Source organism: Coenobita brevimanus, chromosome 116 (assembly GCF_032717465.1).
Source record: "Coenobita brevimanus isolate Jiangsu-jjx chromosome 116, ASM3271746v2, whole genome shotgun sequence".
NCBI lineage: Eukaryota > Metazoa > Arthropoda > Malacostraca > Decapoda > Coenobitidae > Coenobita > Coenobita brevimanus.
Window position 1 is genome coordinate 4465001 of NC_137069.1, and position 22246 is coordinate 4487246.

General features: G+C 43.4%; 1 protein-coding gene across 1 annotated transcript in view; it reads right to left on the minus strand.

Moving 5' to 3' along the window:
* LOC145418780 (cytochrome P450 2L1-like) overlaps positions 1-22246 on the minus strand; it is a 70599-nt gene that overhangs the window by 1688 nt on the left and 46665 nt on the right. The window contains exons 3-10 of the mRNA XM_080287112.1: positions 19969-20033; positions 19475-19570; positions 18859-18949; positions 15836-15969; positions 15183-15401; positions 10275-10471; positions 7022-7136; positions 2591-2771 (exon numbers count right to left, since the gene is read on the minus strand). Of these exons, the coding sequence (XP_080143238.1) occupies positions 2591-2771; positions 7022-7136; positions 10275-10471; positions 15183-15401; positions 15836-15969; positions 18859-18949; positions 19475-19570; positions 19969-20033 (1098 nt within the window). The remainder of the gene's footprint in view (positions 1-2590; positions 2772-7021; positions 7137-10274; positions 10472-15182; positions 15402-15835; positions 15970-18858; positions 18950-19474; positions 19571-19968; positions 20034-22246) is intronic.

Sequence of the window (22246 nt, forward strand, 5' to 3'; positions counted from 1 at the left end):
ATGTTTATCATTGCCATCATCACTATCATCAGCATCAAGACTATAGATCGTTCACTTTAACTTGGCCCAGATTTTCGTCCCTTTGCAGCAATTTACACACAGCTCAGTGGCAGAAAAAGACAGGCTCTGCATCCTCTCCATAGCACTTCTTTGTGATTAGCACCATTTCTGGTTTTAATCTATTGTTACAGCTCAGGATTCAAGATGGAGAGGTGGAGAGGCCAAGTTAAAGTGAACGGATTATAGCAACAACACCACCATCCTCTTCTTAGCCCTCTTGAGCTTTGAATACGTCCCTGCTAAGTAACGTGATCTGGAAATCTTGTGCAGTCATCATCATCATCATCATCATCATCATCATCCTGAGTTGGTCCATCGCAGCATGAAGGACCGACCTATCTCTCTCCACTCTAACCCATTGGCTGTTAACTTGTTCCATCCAATCCTAGTCATTCGCCCAACTTCATCTCCCCATCTTGGTCTCAGCCTGCAGTCACCATCTTTGGGCTGCCTCTCATTTACCCTGGTTGTCCATCTGTTCTGTATTCTACGAAGGACGTGACCTGCCCACATCCATTTATGGTTGTTGATGCGCGACCTATATCCTCTCTTGTCGTCTGTTCCCTTCCTGAGGACACTAGCAGTTTCACTCTCCGTAAGACACCTAACATAAGCCTTTCCATTACCATCAGAGGACTCATAATTTTGCCCCAGAGATTTTGTCAGCATTCCTGTTTCCGATTCATAAGTTAGTACAGGAGAAAGACGCAGATTAAGTACTAGTGTGTAAAATCAGAGAGGTAATTTTCTGTCCTTCATTACGCACTGTAGCCGTCTCATATAAGCCCTCCACCCCATTCCCATTCCTTGTACGATGCATTGTTTTAGTGGTACATGCAGGTAAAGCTTCCATACCCAGCCCAATGTAGCCAAAGTGGAAAGCCGTGAATATCCATCATTACGTGAATAAACCTCTCACAGCCAATAACGTCACATATATTTTCCACCCTCTGCTGTTCATACTAATATTCCAAGAGGCAGAGAGGCCTTCATTAACCCTTTTGCTGTATACAAGAAGTGTCCACCAAACTGAGTCGTCTTGAGATAGGAAACATGAAATTTAGAAAGACGTGTTGGTGGTAAAGAAATTGGTCTCTTCGTTCAGATTACGTGTTTGTTGCCTTAATTCTCGCAAACTTCAGATGATTCTTTCAGCACGGCGTTGACCTTTTTGTGGTGAAGGGGTAAGAGTACAGTATATCAAAATTTTAGACCTTCACGTTGAAAACTTCCTCCAAAACTGAATGGTGTCCGAAAATAGCAGCAGTTAAATGGAATATATATCCTGGCGTATTTGAGGGATGGGGGAGTGAGTTGGGGGGAGGGCAGTCAAATGGTGGGTGACAGAGCGACTTAGAGGCTTTTTGTCTGCGGCCACCCTTTTGCGGGATTAGGGCGTCGAGCTGTTGACGGATAAATAGATAGATAGCTTACATAGGGTGGTTCAAATATTACGCCACTCAGTTCTCGTGTGTTTTGTGGACCTCTTATCGTTACCAGTGTCCACTCCGTTTTCTGTTAACCCTTTCCATGTTTTATAGCGTCTACGTTTTACTTCCATTAATTGCATGGTTGATTCGTTATTTCATGAAGCAGCCAGTTCATCTGCTCCTCAATAAATAAATAAATAAATAAAGACAGCCGTTCCCGCAAGACAAGACTGGAGAGCGCAATATTAGGACCACCCTGTATTACATTTAGTTTTTACGTCATATGAGATGCCAAGTATATGAGAGTGAGGCGTGCCTACTTTGATGTAGGTGTTATTATGCTTGGAGGAAGTTCTGAATTCAACCATCACCACCCCTTCACCGGCCAACCTACATTTCACAGGGTGTATTGCTCCCGCCCTGGCCCACCACCCGCCAACATACCCACCCATCTCTCACGCCCTTCTCCGCCCAACTCACCCTTTTTTTCCACCCTATCCCTCCACACATATAGATTTAAAGAAGACTGTGTCCCCCGCCACCATCGCTGTCCATTATACGGCATCCTTCTTCACAGGGTGTGCTCATCAGACACGTAAGTACATGTATTCTGACCTGAACCAACCTAACTTCAGTGCTGTGCCGCGACTGGGTGATGTGAAGTTGTCAAGGGCCACTAAACGCCAGATATAACGAAACAGCTAAAAACCGCACACCACTATTTCTTCAGCAGTAATATCATGAAGTGCGAGGAGGGTTTGTTGCATCTTCGTCAGGAATCTTTACACTAACCACCTGGACACGCGCGTTACCTGGACACGTGCGTTACCTGGACACGCGCGTTGCCTGGACACGCGCGTTGCCTAGACAAGTGCGTTACCTGGACACGCGCATTACCTGGACACGTGCGTTACCTGGACACGTGCTTTACCTGGACATGCGCGTTACCAAGACACTGCTTTACCTGGACACGTGCGTTACCTGGACACGTGCGTTACTTGGACACGTGCGTTACCTGGACAAGTGCGATACCTGGACACGCGCGTTACCTGGGCACGTATGTTACCTGGACAAGTGCGTTACCTGAACACGCGCGTTACCTGGCCCTCTCCTGGTGTGACGGCAGCTTATCCCTCGGCACCACGCTGTCAATCTCTCTCTGCACCTTCTGTTGTACCTCCGGGTGGGCTGCCATGTACAGTATCATCCACCGTAGTGTGCTGGCCGTGGTGTCGAACCCAGCGCCGAAGAGGTCAAATGTGGTTCTCATCAGGTCATCCTCTGTCAGTAATGAGGGATTTTATAACCCTTAAAATACGCAGTAAGGTTTTTCATACGTAATAAAGGAAGTACTGTCAATAATAGCGAATTCTATAACTGTAATGTACACTAAGTTTTTCATACTTACGGAAATACGGTCAGTAATACGGTAACTAATTTTATAACCTTAATGTACGTAGTTGGGTTTTCATACTTGTCATAAAGGAGACGAAGGAGAACCTGTTTTAATAAAGAATCCCTCGCATTATAAATAAAAAATAAAGCGGGGGGTCCACTGTAATAAAGGACGTATGCACAGGACCCACCTCTATATCAACACCCCTATATCAACACCCCTATATCAACACCCCTATATCAACACCCCTATATCAACACCCCTATGTCAACGCCCCACCTCTATATCAACACCTCTATATCAACGCCCCTATGTCAACACCCCTACATCAACACCCCTATATCAACACCCCTAAATCAACACCCCTATATCAACATCCCTATATCAACACCCCTATATCAACACCCCTACATCAACACCCCTACATCAACACCCCTATATCAACCCCTATATCAACGCCCCTATGTCAACACCCGTATATCAACACCCCTATATCAACACCCCTATATCAACACCCCTATATCAACACCCCTATATCAGCGCCCCTATATCAACACCCCTATATCAACACCCCTATATCAACACCCCTATATCAACACCCCTATATCAACACCCCTATATCAACACCCCTATATCAACCCCTATATCAACACCCCTATATCAACACCCCTATATCAACACCCCTCTATCAACACCCCTACATCAACACCCCTATATCAACACCCCTACATCAACACCCCTATATCAACACCCCTATATCAACACCCCTATATCAACACCCCTATATCAACACCCCTCTATCAACACCCCTACATCAACACCCCTATATCAACACCCCTACATCAACACCCCTATATCAACACCCCTATATCAACACCCCTATATCAACCCCTATATCAACACCCCTATATCAACCCCTACATCAACACCCCTATATCAACCCCTATATCAACACCCCTACATCAACACCGACCATAGACCTGATTCGTTGGCAAAATTATAAGTATTTTCCTGTTGCAAGTAAAATTTTGTTTTTTGCGGGAGAAACAGGGAGTATGGGAAAATATTATACTGTCCTATTTCTTTGCCTTCCTGTAGAAAGAAATGCAATAATTCCCCTCGTATCTAAGATCTGTTTTGGCAAGAACGAGACGGGGGAAGATTCTGAAATTTTACTGGCCTTACTGCGAAAACAAAGGACAATAATGAAATGGCGGGGGACAGGGCGACATGGAGGCGATTTGTTTGTGGCCACCCCTTACGAGATTAAGGCGTCTGGCAATAGATAGATAGATAGAACAACAGGGAACTGATCATACGTGTGTCTGTGAATGTGAAGCCTGAGAGACTATACTCCTTTCGCCTTAACTTGGCCTAAAATTGACATATACCATCCTCAGTACTCAGCTATAACAGTGGCAAAATAACGCAGTGCCAGTCACGAAGAAGTGCTATGGGAAGCTGTTGTATCGCTAACCTTTGCCATCGAGCCACGGAATAATAAGCAATAAACGAACGAAAATCTTAGCCAGGTTGAGGGGAAAGGACTATAGAGGAAAGAACTATCACATCTCGAAGCGTGTCTCATTTAACTCTCTCTCTCTCTCTCTCTCTCTCTCTCTCTCTCTTGTAGAACCCTTGATGTGAAGAAGGTGAGAGTAGAGCGTCATTAACCCTTTCTCTACGATGTCACCCGCCTGACTGCAACTACCTGTCTCTTTCATTTTAACCCCTTCAGCCCGGTGACGTGTTTCTGTCTAATCTGTCTATCTGTCTACTGCCGGACGCCTTAATCCCGTAAGGGGTGGCCACAAACAAATCGCCTCCATATCGCCCTGTCCCCTGCCATATCATTGCCCTCGATTCTAGCACCACCAAACGATTGTACTCTGCTATGGAAGGATGTCAATACTCCTTTTCCCTAAACTTGGTCCAGATTTTCGTCCTTTTGCAGCTTATTTCACGAAGCCCAATGACTGAAAAAAGCAATATTATGGCTGTACATGCTTTCCATAGCACTTCTTCCTGACAAGCATCATATTCTAGTTTCAGCAGTAACCCAGCATTCGAGGCGGACAGATGACAATTTTAGGTCAAGTTAGAGTGAAGAGAGTGTTGTAGCGAAGGGGTAACTTAAGGCTGTGTCTAATCCCCTATCTTACCGTCTCTCCTAAGATAAACTATAATCGCCTGAAGGTAAAAACATAATGAAAAATGCGTAACCAGGATGAAGGGGTTAGAAGTCTTGATTCCTGTGACGTCATGTACTGTTTTTCGTGGCTGATTTTAGATTATTAATTTACGAAGGATCTCTGTTCGTGGGGCGAATCGTCATCGTACCGTATCGCGTAAGGCTCCATCGTGCTTGCGTAATGCCTGCTTTCCACGCTGCTCGATCTCTGACAGCCTCCCCATTCAGTCCCTTATCCCTGAGGTCACACACTATGAAGGCTATGTGTAGTTCTTAAAGTTTTTCTGGTTTGCATATACGAAAATGGCACTGCTCGATCTCTAGTAGCCTCCCCATTCAGTCCCTTATCCCTGACTCTCTCTCTCTCTCTCTCTCTCTCTCTCTCTCTCTTCTGTGGACTGGGAGCTTATCCATTTGCCAGAACTATGTAATTATATCCAAACACTTGCCGGAAGCTGTTTTCATCTATCGTCTGTTTGTTTTCATCTATCGTCTGTTTGTTTTCATCTATCGCCTGTTTGTTTTCATCTATCGTCTGTTTGTTTTCATCTATCGCCTGTTTGTTTTCATCTATCGTCTGTTTGTTTTCATCTATCGTCTGTTTGTTTTCATCTATCGTCTGTTTGTTTTCATCTATCGCCTGTTTGTTTTCATCTATCGTCTGTTTGTTTTCATCTATCGTCTGTTTGTTTTCATCTATCGACTGTTTGTTTTCATCTATCGTCTGTTTGGTTTCATCTATCGCCTGTTTGTTTTCATCTATCGACTGTTTGTTTTCATCTATCGTTTGTTTATTTTCATCTATCGACTGTTTGTTTTCATCTATCGTCTGTTTGTTTTCATCTATCGTCTGTTTGTTTTCATCTATCGTCTGTTTGTTTTCATCTATTGACTGTTTGTTTTCATCTATCATCTGTTTGTTTTCATCTATTGACTGTTTGTTTTCATCTATTGACTGTTTGTTTTCATCTATCGCCTGTTTGTTTTCATCTATCATCTGTTTGTTTTCATCTATCGCCTGTTTGTTTTCATCTATCGCCTGTTTGTTTTCATCTATCGTCTGTTTGTTTTCATCTATCGTCTGTTTGTTTTCATCTATCGTCTGTTTGTTTTCATCTATCGTCTGTTTGTTTTCATCTATCGTCTGTTTGTTTTCATCTATCGCCTGTTTGTTTTCATCTATCGCCTGTTTGTTTTCATCTATCGCCTGTTTGTTTTCATCTATCGTCTGTTTGTTTTCATCTATCGTCTGTTTGTTTTCATCTATCGCCTGTTTGTTTTCATCTATTGACTGTTTGTTTTCATCTATCTATCGTCTGTTTGTTTTCATCTATCGTCTGTTTGTTTTCATCTATCGTCTGTTTGTTTTCATCTATCGTCTGTTTGTTTTCATCTATCGTCTGTTTGTTTTCATCTATCGTCTGTTTGTTTTCATCTATCGTCTGTTTGTTTTCATCTATCGCCTGTTTGGTTTCCTCTGATAGTCTCATACTCATTTTCAGCTCTGTTGATGACCAGTTGTAGACATATGGTGATAAATTCGGCTAGTAACCAAGGAGATTCTTGCCTTCCTCGTAACTAAAACTCATAGAAATTGATGCAACCATAGCGTCGTAAGAGTGTCTATCTGTTTATCTATTGCCAGACGCCTTAGTCCCATGCGGGGTGGCTACAAACAAATCGCCTTCACGTCGCCCTGTCCCCCGCCATTTCACTGCCCTGCTCCCAACTCACACCCGCCTCTCTCATATACCTCTCCACTCCATCCCTCCATCTCATCCTTGGCCTCCCCCTCTCTTCCTCCACCTCACTCACACAGCCTACACTCTCCTCGTCAGTCTTTCACTATCCTCTCCACATGGCTTCGTATTTGTCGTGAAAATGACCCAGTTCCGTCAGATAAAGAATAAAATAAGAAGGCGTCCTCGTCATGAAGGGACCCACCGGAAAAGAAGAAGCCGATGTCAGAGTCCTCTTTGTCCATTTCCACCAGGTACTCGTCGATCACGTCTTTCGGGTGATTCCTGTCCAGTTCCTGTTTGTGGATCTCTATGTTTTCCTGTGAAGAGTAAGGTTGAGGAGCGTGAGAGGCAGTGGCATTATTCTTATCACCGTGTACATTATCGTTAACCAGAATTTACATCATCTTTATTGCCCTTTTTTGCGAGTGTTAAGTATCGTCTCGGTCATCCTCACCGTTACTGTTACCTTTATCATCATCAGCATCATCATCATCATCACTCTTACTATTGCCTTTAACATCATCATCATCACTCTTACTATTGCCTTTATCATCATCATCATCACTCTTACTTACCTTTTTCATCATCATCATCATCATCATCATCACTCTCACTGTTACCTGTATCATCATCATCATCACCACCACTACCAACGTCACTACCATCGTCATCCTAATTATCACCATCATTTTCATAATCGCCATTGTCGTGAACATTACCGCCACCACAACTAGGGTGATAAGTTGAAAATGAAGGAGACCAAATACCAGGAACATCACAACGCAGTCCAAAGCTGGGGCAGGAGGAGAGCCTTCACGCGATGGCACAGTGGGAGAGGAGGAGGAAGAGGAGCAGCTGCAATTTTGGCCATGGGGGAGGGGGCACTCTCTTCCTTGTTTTGGCATCTACTCCATACGCCGTTTGTTTTTCTTTTTACACAACAGGAGATTACTTACTAGCAGACACACACCACCATTGTCAGACGGAGGTATAATTGCTGTCAGATCGCCTCCCTTTTATGATGGACCCAAGACTGCACTCCACACACGAACCAATACACACCTCGCTTACAAGAACTGGGAGACGACAGACTGGACGACATTCACTTAAGACGCAGAGCAACACTACAGCACACTAAACAACACAGCCGTTTCCAGCACTACAGTTACTTTACGGAATTTAACAACATACTTAACACACGCAAACATCACATTCACGAGGAAGCAGAAGGCACAGCACCCAAACTTTACACTGGAGATTGCTCGACTCACAGAAATACGCGACTCACTCAAACAACTCACTCACACACACACACACACACACACACCAGCAGTTAAAAAAGGAATCTGACAACAAAACTGACACAAAGAAAACGCTGGAAAGTCTTTGTAGCAAAATTCATCCATTTCACAAACTCATCCCAGCTCTACAAAACACTTAACAGCATTGCTAAATACAAACAAGCATCTCCACCCAACACACCTCTTATAGTGATCAAGCAGACACACTAATGAATTACTACACAAACACTGGCCACCTTATTTCAACACGCACCAAGTCAGAAGTACAATCTTTTCTGCATTGACAGTCCTTCCCACTCGACTGCAGTGTAACCCGTTTCATTCCAAAATAAATACATAACATTTTCAAGAAGCAAAAAACTCTATATACACAGGACTCAATGGGAACAGCAATAGACTTCTGCAACATATATGACCACACGCTATCCAGGCTCTCACAGGCATCAGCAACTATTCATACGCACACTATACTCTTCCCAGCATTTGAGAACACTGAACAGTTATCACTATACTTAAACCAAATAAGGGCCCAACACTCCTTCGTACAGACCTAGAACACTCCTCAGTATGCCAAGATAACACCTAATTCTTAAAAACGTCGCACCTCATGTCCTCCTTGCCCATTCACAACACAGCTTAAATATATTTTACCAACACCTTACTAACAAACCTCACACAACATTCACCTGACAGCATCCACCCCACGAGACCCGAACATCGTACACTTTTTACAACAATAGATATACGAAAACCTTTGACACAATCCCATGACGCAGACTACTCGCTAAAATCTTCAACACAAACATGGAGAAGAGCAATAAACGCCGTGTTGCGAACTACATATTTTTTAGGTAAGCACACGTTACTCTCCAGGGCAAATAATCATGAACACGAAACTCTCCTATCAGAGTTCCACAGGGCAATGCTCTGTCGGCTACACTTTTCAGCTTATACATGCATCATATTCCCACACCTCAACTGCCCACAAACATTGCCTCATTTGCAAATTATATCAAAACATTCACCACACTGCAGACACAGCTTGCACGGTACAACAAGACAACCTCAGAACACTTATGATAAAAGTCGAGGACAGCAGGCTGAAAATTGTTTCAGCCAAATTCACCACCACACTCCTCACCAGCAGTATCTGTGAACATAGGTACACCCCTCACACCACACTGAACAGTGTACGTGTGCCACACACACCCTCCACTAAGATCCTGGGAGTGACATATTATGACACTAGACCACATACAAGACAGCAAGAGGCGTTGCATCCCCAGATTGAACGTACTCAGGGCAGTTACAGGGACAGACTTTGGGCAAAAAAGAGTTAAACTCTCCCTACTCTGCATCCAGTATACCAGATCAGTGATGTCCTTTGCCTCCCCAGCAGGGACCCCATCCCATCTAACACCCACTATAACACCTGGCAGGCCATACAAAACAGCATTCTGTACATCATCACAGGCTGAACCAAAACCTCCCCCACACCTCATTTTGATATCGAAATCAAAGTCCTCTCCGTTAGGGAATATCTTGATATGAAAGGCACACAGCTGTACTCGGCATCTTCTGCCACTACAGAACACCCCTGTCATTACATGAGTCATACACCACAACTAGCCACCCCGCAATTTGATCAGTTGTCATGGCCCATGGCCCACCCTTCCACGAAATTTTAGTGAAATTCAAGGAGAACTTTTGGAGATATCGTCTAGACAGACATACATACAGACAAACATAGGTGAATGCATAACCTCCTCCAACTTCGTTGGCGGAGGTAATCACCAAACAAACATTTCTAGAGACTCTTCAGTATCCCTATATACAGCTGATCGAATTCACCTAATGAGGTTTACATCAGGACACCATCCAGCCCTGCACAGTTACCAGCTTAGATATGGGTTGGGTCGAATGACAGATGACGCGCCCAGCTTGTATACTAGGCCATACAACAAATATGTCACATATGATGGAGCACCGCACAGCACACGCCACACCAAGACGGGAACACATCAACGACGCAGGGAACTAATGGGACGACCTCGTAGGGGCAGTTACTTACCTGTGGTCGATAGGTGTGCTAGGCCAGGCAGATCGCAGTTGAGCATTAACAAGAGCAACAACAACAATCTACGTCTTACCAACCTCCATAATGGCCCTCGCTTTGGCGACCGCCTTCTTTACAAGCTCCTCCTTTGTGATGACCTTTTTGATGAAGTTGGGCAGGTAGTTGATGATAGGGAAGATGTCAGGCAGGATGATGTTGGTGGAGTCCTCGTGCAGGGACTTCATGACGCGCAGAAAGTCGGCGATCTCAGCGTCGTTAAGATCGTACCGACGACCTGATAGGGGGGAGGTTTAGTTATAGAGAGAGAGAGAGAGAGAGAGAGAGAGAGAGAGACACACACACACACACACACACACACACACACACACACACACACACACACACACACGCACGCACGCACGCACGCACGCACACACACACACACACACACACACACACACACACACACACACACACACACACACACACACACACACACACACACACACACACCGCTCGCTGGTGCAGTGGTAACGTTCTCGCTTGCCAACTGGTGGACGGGAGTTCGCGCCTCGCTCAGGTTGCGAAAAGTTTCACTGACGAAGTGGGTGGTTACTGTCCCCCTTGAGCAAGGGGACGGGTGTGTGCGTGTGTGAAGGTCACAGCCTTGCCCTTAGATCGGACTATATGAGCTCTCAGCTCCCTTCCGGGAGGGTAAAAGCTGACCATCACGACCATCAAGTTAGTGATCCTGACCAACCCGGTGAATTACACACACACACACACACACACACACACACACACACACACACACACACACACACACACACACACACAGAATACCGGCCTTCACAGGAAAAAAACTACAGAAAAGCTTGGAGATCATTTTGCCTTGGCCACCCCTCATATTGATATGTAGATAGACAGATAGATAGCTAGACGAGAGAGCGAGGGAGAGAGAGAGGTAGTGTCCATCTCAGTACAAGAGCCAAACTCTATATATATAATGTTCGGCCATTCCTGTGTTTCATATTAAAGTTGCATGGAGACAGCAAAACGAAAACAGACCCTTTTTTTTTTTTTTTTTTTTTTTTTTTTTAAATCGATAAAATGTTCTAGTGCATTTTTCTAACCTGACAAAGATCCCTAACCCCACTGAGTTCGTTAGTGGCCAAGTGTAGTCAGATTGGAGGGTTGACTAGTAACCGAGGAGATTCTTTGTTAACTCGTGACCAAGGCTTGACGAATTTAATGCAACCTTAGTATTCATGCTGTGGAAATGACCCAGTTCTCTCAGGTGAAAATAGATCGATTATTGTGGAGATTTCTTTTTTACTCTAAGCCACAGCAGGCCTCCCCCCCCCCTCTCTCTCTCTCTCTCTCTCTGTCTCGTCTAGTGTATCAGAAATAACTCCAGCAAATCATACCGCGTTATACCACAGCAGGAGAGACAGTGGAACCCAGTGGCTGCCATCAAACCCATATAATACCATAGCTAGATTTCTTTAACGGGACCATGGTTTGCCATAAAAACACCTTCTGTAACGCTCCCGGTTCCCAGGTAACGCTTTCATTTAGAACCACCTCCTCTTCCTCATCATTATCATCTGTCTAGAGCGCCGCGTGAACTGTGGAGTGGTTCAGGTCACTTTTATCTTGTTCTCTCCTAATCTGTCAACTGTCTCTCAACTCCTGTCTTATCTCTGCCCTTTGAACTACCATGAGGGTTATCAGATAATGGCAAGGTCAGGAGCTTCTTGACATGCCTGATGGTTTACTGAAGCATGATGTGATGGTATGCAGTTTGTTTACCAAAATTTCCCGAGGTTTGAATACCCATTATCCATCAGAGAGACTTCGAGATACTATAGTATATAAATTGCCACCCCTTTTCAATTTAGTTATTATTATTATTATTATTATTATTATTGTTGTTGTTGTTGTTGAGAGGTATATGAGGGAGGAGGGAGTGAGTTGGGGTGAGGGTAGTCAAATGGTGGGTGACAGCGACTTGGAGGCGTTTTGTCTGCGGCCACCCTTTGCGGGATTAGGGCGTCGGGCTATAGATAGATAGATTATTATTAGTATTTTTAAGATCTCATTTATTTTTGCTATCCCTGCTTGTCTGGAGGTCCAACCAAAATAACGTCATTGCAGTGTCCTTGTTATTAATATTTTTTTCTAATATCTTACAAGTTGGCATCTTTTACATGCCTGGGACTTGATCTAGAAAGCGAGGTATCATCCTGTTTGATTTGTATTGATTTGTTTGATATAATCCCTTTAATATTGAGTTTGGTTCAGAGCTAATGGCGTGATGATCAACCCTATTTTAATGTTGTTCACTATGGAAGTTTATCAAGGGCTGTTGTTTAGATTTTTACATCCTTTGCATTTTTTTTTTTTTAATGCGAGGAAGTAGGAATCAAAGGCAGAGCCCGTAAAACAGTTCCTTCCAAGAAAAAACAAAAACAATACAAAAGAGAGCCAAATTCAAGATCCGTTCATTTCGAGATGCCTGGACACACTGCGTTTGAAAGACTGGAGATCATAGGAAGCAGGAAATACAGACTGTGGGAGACAGTTCCAGAGTTGACCCGTTGCATGTGGGGTTCGAAGTAAGAAGGAAGATAGCAACCCTTTTCATGTGTACAGAACAGTTTACCCAGATTTGTGTTTTGTCATCTTTTACAACTGGTCAACTTTAATTTTGATTCGCTAGGGAAAAAAGGTTTTGGTATCATTCACGTGTCTTGGCTTTTGAAACAGTGAAGCAGGATTCCAACTTGCATGATTTTTTTATTAAACATTTTACTGAGATTAAGGCTTCTTGTTCGTATAGATAGATAGAGAGAGAGAGAGAGACTAAGTGAGTTTTAATACCTAACACGTTTAATCGTTCAGATAAATGAAAAAAGATACCGTCCTGTTGATTGATTTGTCATGTTTTGCAAGATCTCATTGGATTTTAGCGTCTTTTATACATCTAAAGTTTCAGTGTAATTATGTGATGTTCAAACCCGCCTTGTTGTGTACAGTCTCATTTAGTTCTGACACAGTTTCGAAAAAGCCTAAAGGAAAACTACTTCAACTAATTCAATGGACTGACTCTTTAGGAGGGAAAGTGAAGTGCCTCTCCACAAAGGGAAAAAAATGCAGATGATTAGGCTTGTGAGGTAGAGCCAGGAATGTGATGAGTTAAATGGTGAGTGAAGTAATGTATCGGTCACTAAACTGTGCATGCTGTTGAAAGTCCACCCTGTATCGTGCTTTCTCCTTCCTTTATCTTACCTCACCCCATCCTTAAGTGGCAAAAGAGGTCTGGATGAGAATAATAATCATGTATTGGCTCCGATTGGTACCCCTGATGTAGTGCCTGTTATCTCGCCATTCCATCAGACAAGAGGTGGACAAACGGAGAAGCCGAATGGTAGGTCAGAGATAAGGCAGTGGAGAATGAACTTGTAGGTATGCGTGTCAGTACGATTATATTCGAATTAGGAAAGATCTGTTGAGTTAGAGAGTAGGCTCCTGTTAATATTCACCACTCAATCTCAGGTGAAGAAATCGTCTGCCTTTAGATCGAATTATAGGATTCTAGGGATGTATCGATAGTAGGAAAGTTGATGGTGACAATACTAACACTTCCACGTTTCTGTGCTCACGCCCAAGAGAGAGAGAGAGGAAAAAGAAAAAATACTAAAAATCATCTGGCATTAACTGGAATAGAACAGAATTTCCCAAGTATGAGAGTAAATGGTGGCAGTATGAACACTAAGGCTCCTTTCACTCACTCTTAGCTGAATCAAGTTATCTGGTGTTAGCTGGAATAAAATTAGTAACTAGAGTTGCCCCACGATAACAGCATGGTAATATGCAAAGCACCGTAAGTAACTTTAATATTTCAAGTGATTTTAGTTCAAGTCTATCTATCTATCTATTGCCAGACGCCTCAATCCCGTTTGGGGTGGCCACAAACAAATCGCCTCCAAGTCGCCCTGTCCCCCGCCATGTCACTGCCCTGCTCCCAACTCACACCCCCCTCTGTCATATACCTCTCCACCCCATCCCTCCATCTCATCCTCGGCCTCCCCCTCCCTCTTTCAAGTTCAAGTGAAATAGGCAAATATGTCATTATGTATTACACATATATTACATCATGTTTTCTCTTATGACAACACAATTTTTTTAAGATGCCTTGAAACTAATTTAAAATTCTTGTAAAAATATCACAAACCCTATAAAAGCATATATTTCACCCATTTCTCATGTACCCTTATTCCACTGTCCTCTAAAGTACTAATTATGCAAACAGGAGAGGAGTTGAAGTCAGCAGACACATACATGTTTTATTTGTGAACACTTGAAGCTAATGGATGAGAGGTGGGGAGTCATGTAAGTCGAAGAAGGTGAGTTTGGTAGCCTCTCCCATCAAAACTACAGCAAGCTGCTTTCAGAGTATGACACAAAAACTCAGTGACGTACATATACGCCACCAAAATCGCCACCCTTTCCCCCACCAACGTATATATCCGTCAAAGAAGAAGGGCTAGTTGTTTAGTACTGCAACATGCTATACTGAATTTACAACTTGGCCCAGATTTTCGTCCTTTTGCAGTTATTTTCACGTAGTTAAGTGGCAGGAAAAGCTAATGCAGTGACTGTACATACATCCTTTCCATAACACTTCTTCATGACTAGCACCATATTCAGGTGTTAATTTACCGTTACAACGTAGCATTCAAGATGGAGAGACAGTAATTTTAGGCCAGTTTAGAGTGAAAGGGGTATAGTATGTTCTTAATACTGCCTGACGATATTATTAAGCCTTGGGAAGATTTCGTGTTGTGAATGGGTTCTAAAATCCTCTCCAGAATGAAAACAATCGTCTACTGATATGTACCGGAAGTAAAGTTAAAACACACACACACACACACACACACACACACACACACACACAAAAGACATCCACAGGTCCCAGGAGACAGCAGTGTGTTCATACTCACTCGCGACCATCTGCCAAATGACGTTCAACACGGCTATATTGATGCACTTTGGCGGTGGGCTTGCTTTGCCGTCGAACTTTTTAAACTCTTCCACCAGCACCTTGGCCTCCTCCAGTATTATGACGTCCAGCTGGTTCTTGCCCATACCCAGTTCGCGCAAGTTTCGGAGCAGGAATCTACGAGCGTTGTGCCACCTCTGACCATTGGTAAAAATCACTCCTGGAAAAAAATATGAGGAAGTGCAGGCTTCAGTGAGGTTAGTTGCCTCAGTAATGAGTTTTTGAAGCATGAATCTCTGTATACTGTTCCACCTCTGCCCATTCCACGCCTGAAAACATTGTGAGGTGCTGAGGTCAAACAAGGTGGTCCATATCTTACACCGTCCTTTTCTTGTGTGTGTTTGGGGAGGCACAGTGTTATTAATGTCAGTCCATCATCATTTACATCTGTTTCATGCTTTGTGGTGTCCTCTTTTTTACACGCACTGGTTTAATACTAGTTTGAAAAAGCAGACAAAATATCTACGTTCCTCACACTGGCTTACTGAGCCTCCTCATAACAGAGGTTGTGGGGTCAGTTTCCCTCTTAGTTCTTTCACGCCGGGGCATTGGTGTGAGAGAGAGAGAGAGAGAGAGAGAGAGAGTACGCATTACCTGCTTCACGTCCCTCCGTCAAGATATGGAAGCTCCTCCAGTTTGGTCTATCAGCAAACTCCATTTTCAGGAAGGCTTCTTTAATGATCTTGTAGTCACACAGCAGCACTATTTCACTCTGCCCCATCCTTGTCCTGAAAGAGTGGCTCATATTAACACATGAACTTTGATGATGACATTATTATTATTATTAACAGTTCTTCAGAGCAGGATGGTATCGTTTTCGGCAACGCACTATATACCGTAGCACCATACTCATGCTGTGTGTGTGTGTGTGTGTGTGTGTGTGTGTGTGTGTGTGTGTGTTTTAACTCCTAGGCTATTTGATGGATTGGAATGATACTTCGTAGGTGAGTTCGCTGGACTTCCCCTGTGTTTTGGGGGGGTCAGCCTCCCTCCCCAAAAATAAAAATGATCAGAAATAAGGTTAAGTGAGCTGACGGATTCCAGTGAAGCTTCTCAGGTCACTCGACTGGTTGTTTGATGGTGTCCTCTGCTATATAAAATTTTTCACCATTATCTTTAGGGGGAACTTATGAAGGATACATGTAAGGGAAGGAGAGTAGAAACTAATTTGATATCTTAGTATAAGGTATACGGTACTGTGGACTCTCATACGTAGTGGGATATTGAAGGGGACGGCTTCCCCCAGTGATTCTTGGGGGGGTCAGCCTCCTGAAAACATAAACGATTAGAAATGGGGAAATACTTGAATGAAACTTCCCAGGTGAGTTCGATAGGTTACCTGGAAGAACATTCTTAGAAATGAGTGAAAGGATTACAGCTGCGGCTTTGATATTTTAGCACAAGTTGTACAATGGACTGTCTTCCGTAACCAGTCTTTGGAGAGCGTGAACCCCGTTGGTTCTTGGAGGGGTTAGCCCCCACCCCAAAATAAAAAGGATCAGAAATAGGAGACAGTGAGCTCAACGATTTAAATGAAATCAGCATACATACATACATACATACATATATATATATATATATATATATATATATATATATATATATATATATATATATATATATATATATATATATATATATATATATATATATATATATATATATATATATATATATATATATATATTTATATTTATATTTATCGCAGGATTAGGTGTGAAATTTTGATGTTTTCTCTGAATGCACAAGAAGAAATTGCACACTGATATTTGGTGAGGCAGACCCCTCCCCAATGATGTTTGAGGGTCAGCCCTTACCCTGAAGGGAAAAAAAAAAAAAAATCAGGAACATAAAAAAGACATGAATAAAACTTCCCAGGTGCGTTCGTCCTGTTACCCCGAAGGTCTTCCACCATATACAATTTTCCAACCATTATTTTAGGGGGGTCAGCCGACTCACCAAAATAAAAATTATCAGAAACAGCGAAAGGAGGGTACACATGGCTTTCATGTCTTAGTAGGCCTACACATTGCATAATAGACTCTCATCAGCAATGTGATATAAAAGAAATAAAAATAATCAGAAACTGGGGAAAGATTTGAATGACATTTCCCAGGTGAGTTCGTTTGGTTACTGAAGGTTTTCTAACCATGATTTTTAGGGAAGTCAGTCCCCCTCAGGAAAATGAAAATTCCTAGAACTTGTGCAAAAACTACATATATGGCTTTGACATCTTGGTACCTGTTGTGCAGTGGATTTTTTTTTTTTTTATGCAAGGAAGAAGGAACCAAAGGCCAGGACTGCTTTCTGTTATGCGGTATTTGGGGGTCGTGACATCTCCGGTGATTCTCGGCGAGTCTGACCCTCTGCTAAAAATTAATAAAAAAGCAGAAGTATGGGAAAGTAAGCACATGAATTTCAACACAATCGGCATACCTATGGCAGGATTGGGTCTGCGGTGTTCTTGTGTTCTCTAAATGAACAGGAAGAAACTGCACATCTACTTTATGATTAGTAGGATGATTTTTTATTTTATTAACACCTATAACCTAATGGGGAGCTTTATTGTCATAGTATGGTCATATCTAGATGGTTTTGTTAATCTTTGGCGAGACTTTCCACACTGGTGAGGCAAGACAAAGCTTTCAGTAACCCCTCCACTCCAAGACGCCTCAGTGCTGAAAGAAATCGTCCCGTGCACACCTGATGAAAAAGACGTAATCGGCTTCAAGATGTAAAAGACGGGGAACCAGTATTAAAAGATCTCAATATGTTCGTAAAGATTTAGAACAAGTGGCAGTGGAAATTTCGTAACACCTCTTACCGATTGATTTAGCACATACCCCTCAGTATACTTTTATATGTTATAGATGCAAAGTAGGTTCTTATTACAGCGCTCTCTGTCTCTCTCTCTGTCTCTCTCTCTCTCTCTCTCTCTCTCTCTCTCTCTCTCTCTCTCTCTCAGTGTAATATGCAAAATAAGTCGGTGATTAAGAGGTGCAACGAAGGCCTCCTATGCCATGTAAAATACCGTCTTCAGATCCACATAATTCTTTGAGGGATGAAGAGGCTCCAGGCTGGGTAGTGTTGTTCAGATCCTTCAACTTCTTATTCCAGAAACCATCACTCACACCTCAAGTCAGAAAAAAATGCCACTCAGAATAAAATTATCAGGAAATACCGAGAAATACGACGCGTCATCGGCAGGAAGGGGTATAATCATCGCTCCGTCATCACCTAGTCATCATTCACTCACCCTCATTCATTGGAAATTCTAGTCATCATCGTTTCTCACCGTCGTCATCATTATTGTTGCGGCAGTCATTAGCATCATTATCATCGACATCATCACTATAGCCATTGTCTTCGTCTTCGTCTTCGTCCTCCTCCTCCTCCTCCTCCTCCTCCTCATCATCATCATCATCATCATCATCAACATCATCATCATCGTCATCGCTTTTGTGGCAGTCATCATCATTATCACTGACACCATCACCAAAGTCATCGTCTTCCTTCTCCTCCTCCTCATCATCAACATCATCATCATCAACATCATCATCATCATCAACGGAGCTACACTTGTTAATATACATTTGCATTTCCTCTTCCAAACTCACCTCACAATGTTGCCATACTTTCTCTGCATGTCTCTGGCGTCTTGTACTTTCTTTACATACTTGCTTCCCACGATGGGGTAGATGGTAGGGCCTGGGGGTAGGATAGAAGGGTTATTACAATAGATTATACAGTGCCCAGCTATATGTCTATCTCTATCTATCAGTCTGTCTGCCTCATATACTGTGTAGTGTCAGTTTGTCTTGTATATAGTGATTGTTTACCATTTTTTTTTTTTAGCGCTTCGTCCACTTAGTCGAAATGTCTGTCTATCTATCTATTGCCAGACGCCATAATCCCGTAAGGGGTGGCCACAAACAAATCGCCTCCATGTCGCCCTGTTCCCCGCCATTTCACTGCTCCGCTCCCAGCTCACACCCCCCTCTCTCATATACCTCTCCACTCCATCCTTCCATCTCATCCTTGGCCTCCCCTTCCCTCTCCCCCCTTCCACCTCACTCACATACACTCTCCTCATTAGTCTCTCACTTTCCATCCTCTCCACTTGGCCAAACCACCTCAGTGTGTTTCTCCTAACGCTTCCTGTCACATCCACGGAATGTAAAGATGAAAATTTCACTTGATTAGTTTCCTCTTGAGTACAATGTCCATACTCACCCGGAGGCATGTTTTCCCCCCTGTCTGTCAGCCACCATGCCCTGAACAGCAGCAGGAACAGCACAAACAGCGCAGCCTCTAACAGCATCCTCAACACTGCCAAAAAAAGAAAAAAAGTTGCATTATATCCTTTGCAGTTTAGAGTTCGTTGTATGACTTTTAGGTGCAGGAGCGCTGTAAGTGTGATCCTGTCATTCAGTCTCACCCCAATGATTTTCACACCTAAAGTCCTTCACCCTAGCAAGCCCTATACGGTGCCTCGCTTTAGCTTCCTAGGGGTTTTCACATACAAGATGCCTCATTCCAGTAAAGCCCCATATAATGCTTCCGTTAATCGTCCTAAGAATTTTCACATACAAAAAGATTCACTCGGGCAGACTGATGTGCAAAAGTTTCCCAGGCATCTTCACACTCAAGTGCTTCACGCTAACGATATCCCTCATGGTGCTTCACTTCAGCGAATCCCCTTTTGGTGCTTCAGCGAATCCCCTTACGGTGCCTTACTTCACCGGGGCCCCCCTTGTAGTCATGCATCATTCTTGAACTTCCGAACTTGATCCTGCGTCAGAAATAGCATCAGTTGTAGTCACGTCTTCAGGGTTCTTGTGGCTGTCTGGGAATTCTAATACTTCTTGCTCTTTCCCTCCCTCTTTTCCAGTGTGGTGTTGTTATATCCTCCTCTAGTAAAGCTGAATTTTGTTATCGTACTTTTTCTTTTAACTCTACTCTGATTCCGCTGCCATTCCTCCATTTCTTCCTTCCTCTGACATCGTTATGCATGTTTTTTTATATGTAAACTCTACTCTCTCCGTCTTCATTACTAAAAAGGTGTGCAGTACTAGAAAGTGTGGGGTTACTCTGGTTATTTTCAAGAACCGTGCTTCCTTAATGACTCCCTGCCTGGCTAAGCTTTTTCGCCACTGACAGCTTGTGCTCATCCTTCGTGCTGGAAGTTTGCTTTCATCCAGCCTGTTCCGTAGAAGTGACTGTTCCACGCCCTTCAACTGTAACCCATTAATCTCTTGTATTTCCGAATCAGTAAGTCTCTTGTCTAGAGGGATATTTCGAAGCTCCTTTATTTTTACGACCTTTCTGACCGCCAGTATGGGTTCTGTTGGGGACGCTTCTCTGGCGAACTTCACACACTGTTTTCAGATTCTTGGTCCTCCTCTTTTGGGGATTTTGGTAAGACCTTTATATTGAATTTGGCATCTCAAAGGCCTTCGGGCGAGTCTGGCACAAATCTTATATCTTCAACTTGACCTCTTACGATTTCTGTCTCTCTGCTTTCAACTCCAACCTCCTGTCTGGTCGTCCTTCCGCAGCTGCTGTTGTAGATGGCCAATATTCTTTTAAAACGATCAGTAGTGGTGTTCCTCAGGGCTCTGTCTTTTCACCAACTCTCATCCTCCCTGTTCAACACTGACCTGGGTAGCACATCCATACCCATCCACTCCTTACCTCATGACTTCACACTTCACATTTCCACCTCCTCCATACAGCATCCAAAACAGCTACTACATAAATCACGGAATAAAGCTGTGTCGTGTATTGTGATTTGATGATAATGATGATGATGGTGGCAGTGAGAATGTTGGTGTTAATAATAATGATGATGATGGAAGATGATGATCATGAGGAAGAAAGAGGAGGATGAAGGAAATTGAGGGAAAGAAAAGAAGAAGAATGATGATGATGAACAGGAGGAAGTAGGAGGACGATGAAGGAAGAAAGAAAGGAGGAAGAATGATGATGATGATGATGATGGTGATGTGCTTTTACCTCACTATTTCCTTTCATACAGTTACGTCATTTCAGTACTTTCTTGCATCTCCAGACGATTTTCTTCAGTTCAGGGTAGATTTTGGGAGCAGGAGGGGTTATGTTCAGTCATCAGTAAACCACATGTCATTCCAGAATTGACTGAAATCGTCTGGAGGTCGTGAGATATAAGCTAATAGTGTTATGAAGGCGCCTCACCTTTTTGTCAATCTGTGTGTGGGAGAGAGTGGTGTTTCCAAGCTAGCAGTCACAGCTATACTGACCCTGAACACACACACACACACACACACACACACACACACACACACACACACACGTTATCTTCTATTTTTTGCTTTAGCCACATTTCCTGTAGCTTCCCTCTCTCCCTCCCTCCATCCATCAATCTCTCCTATCCCCTACACACACACACACACACACACACACACACACACACACACACACACACACACACACACACACACACACACACACACACACACACACACACACACACACACACACACACACACACACACACACACACACACACACACACACACACACACACACACACACACACACACACACACACACACACACACACACACACACACACACACACACACACACACACACACACACACACACACACACACACACACACACACACACACACACACACACACACACACACACACACACACACACACACACACACACACACACACACACACACACACACACACACACACACACACACACACACACACACACACACACACACACACACACACACACACACACACACACACACACACACACACACACACACACACACACACACACACACACACACACACACACACACACACACACACACACACACACACACACACACACACACACACACACACACACACACACACACACACACACACACACACAGACACACACACACACACACACACACACACACACACACACACACACACACACACACACACACAC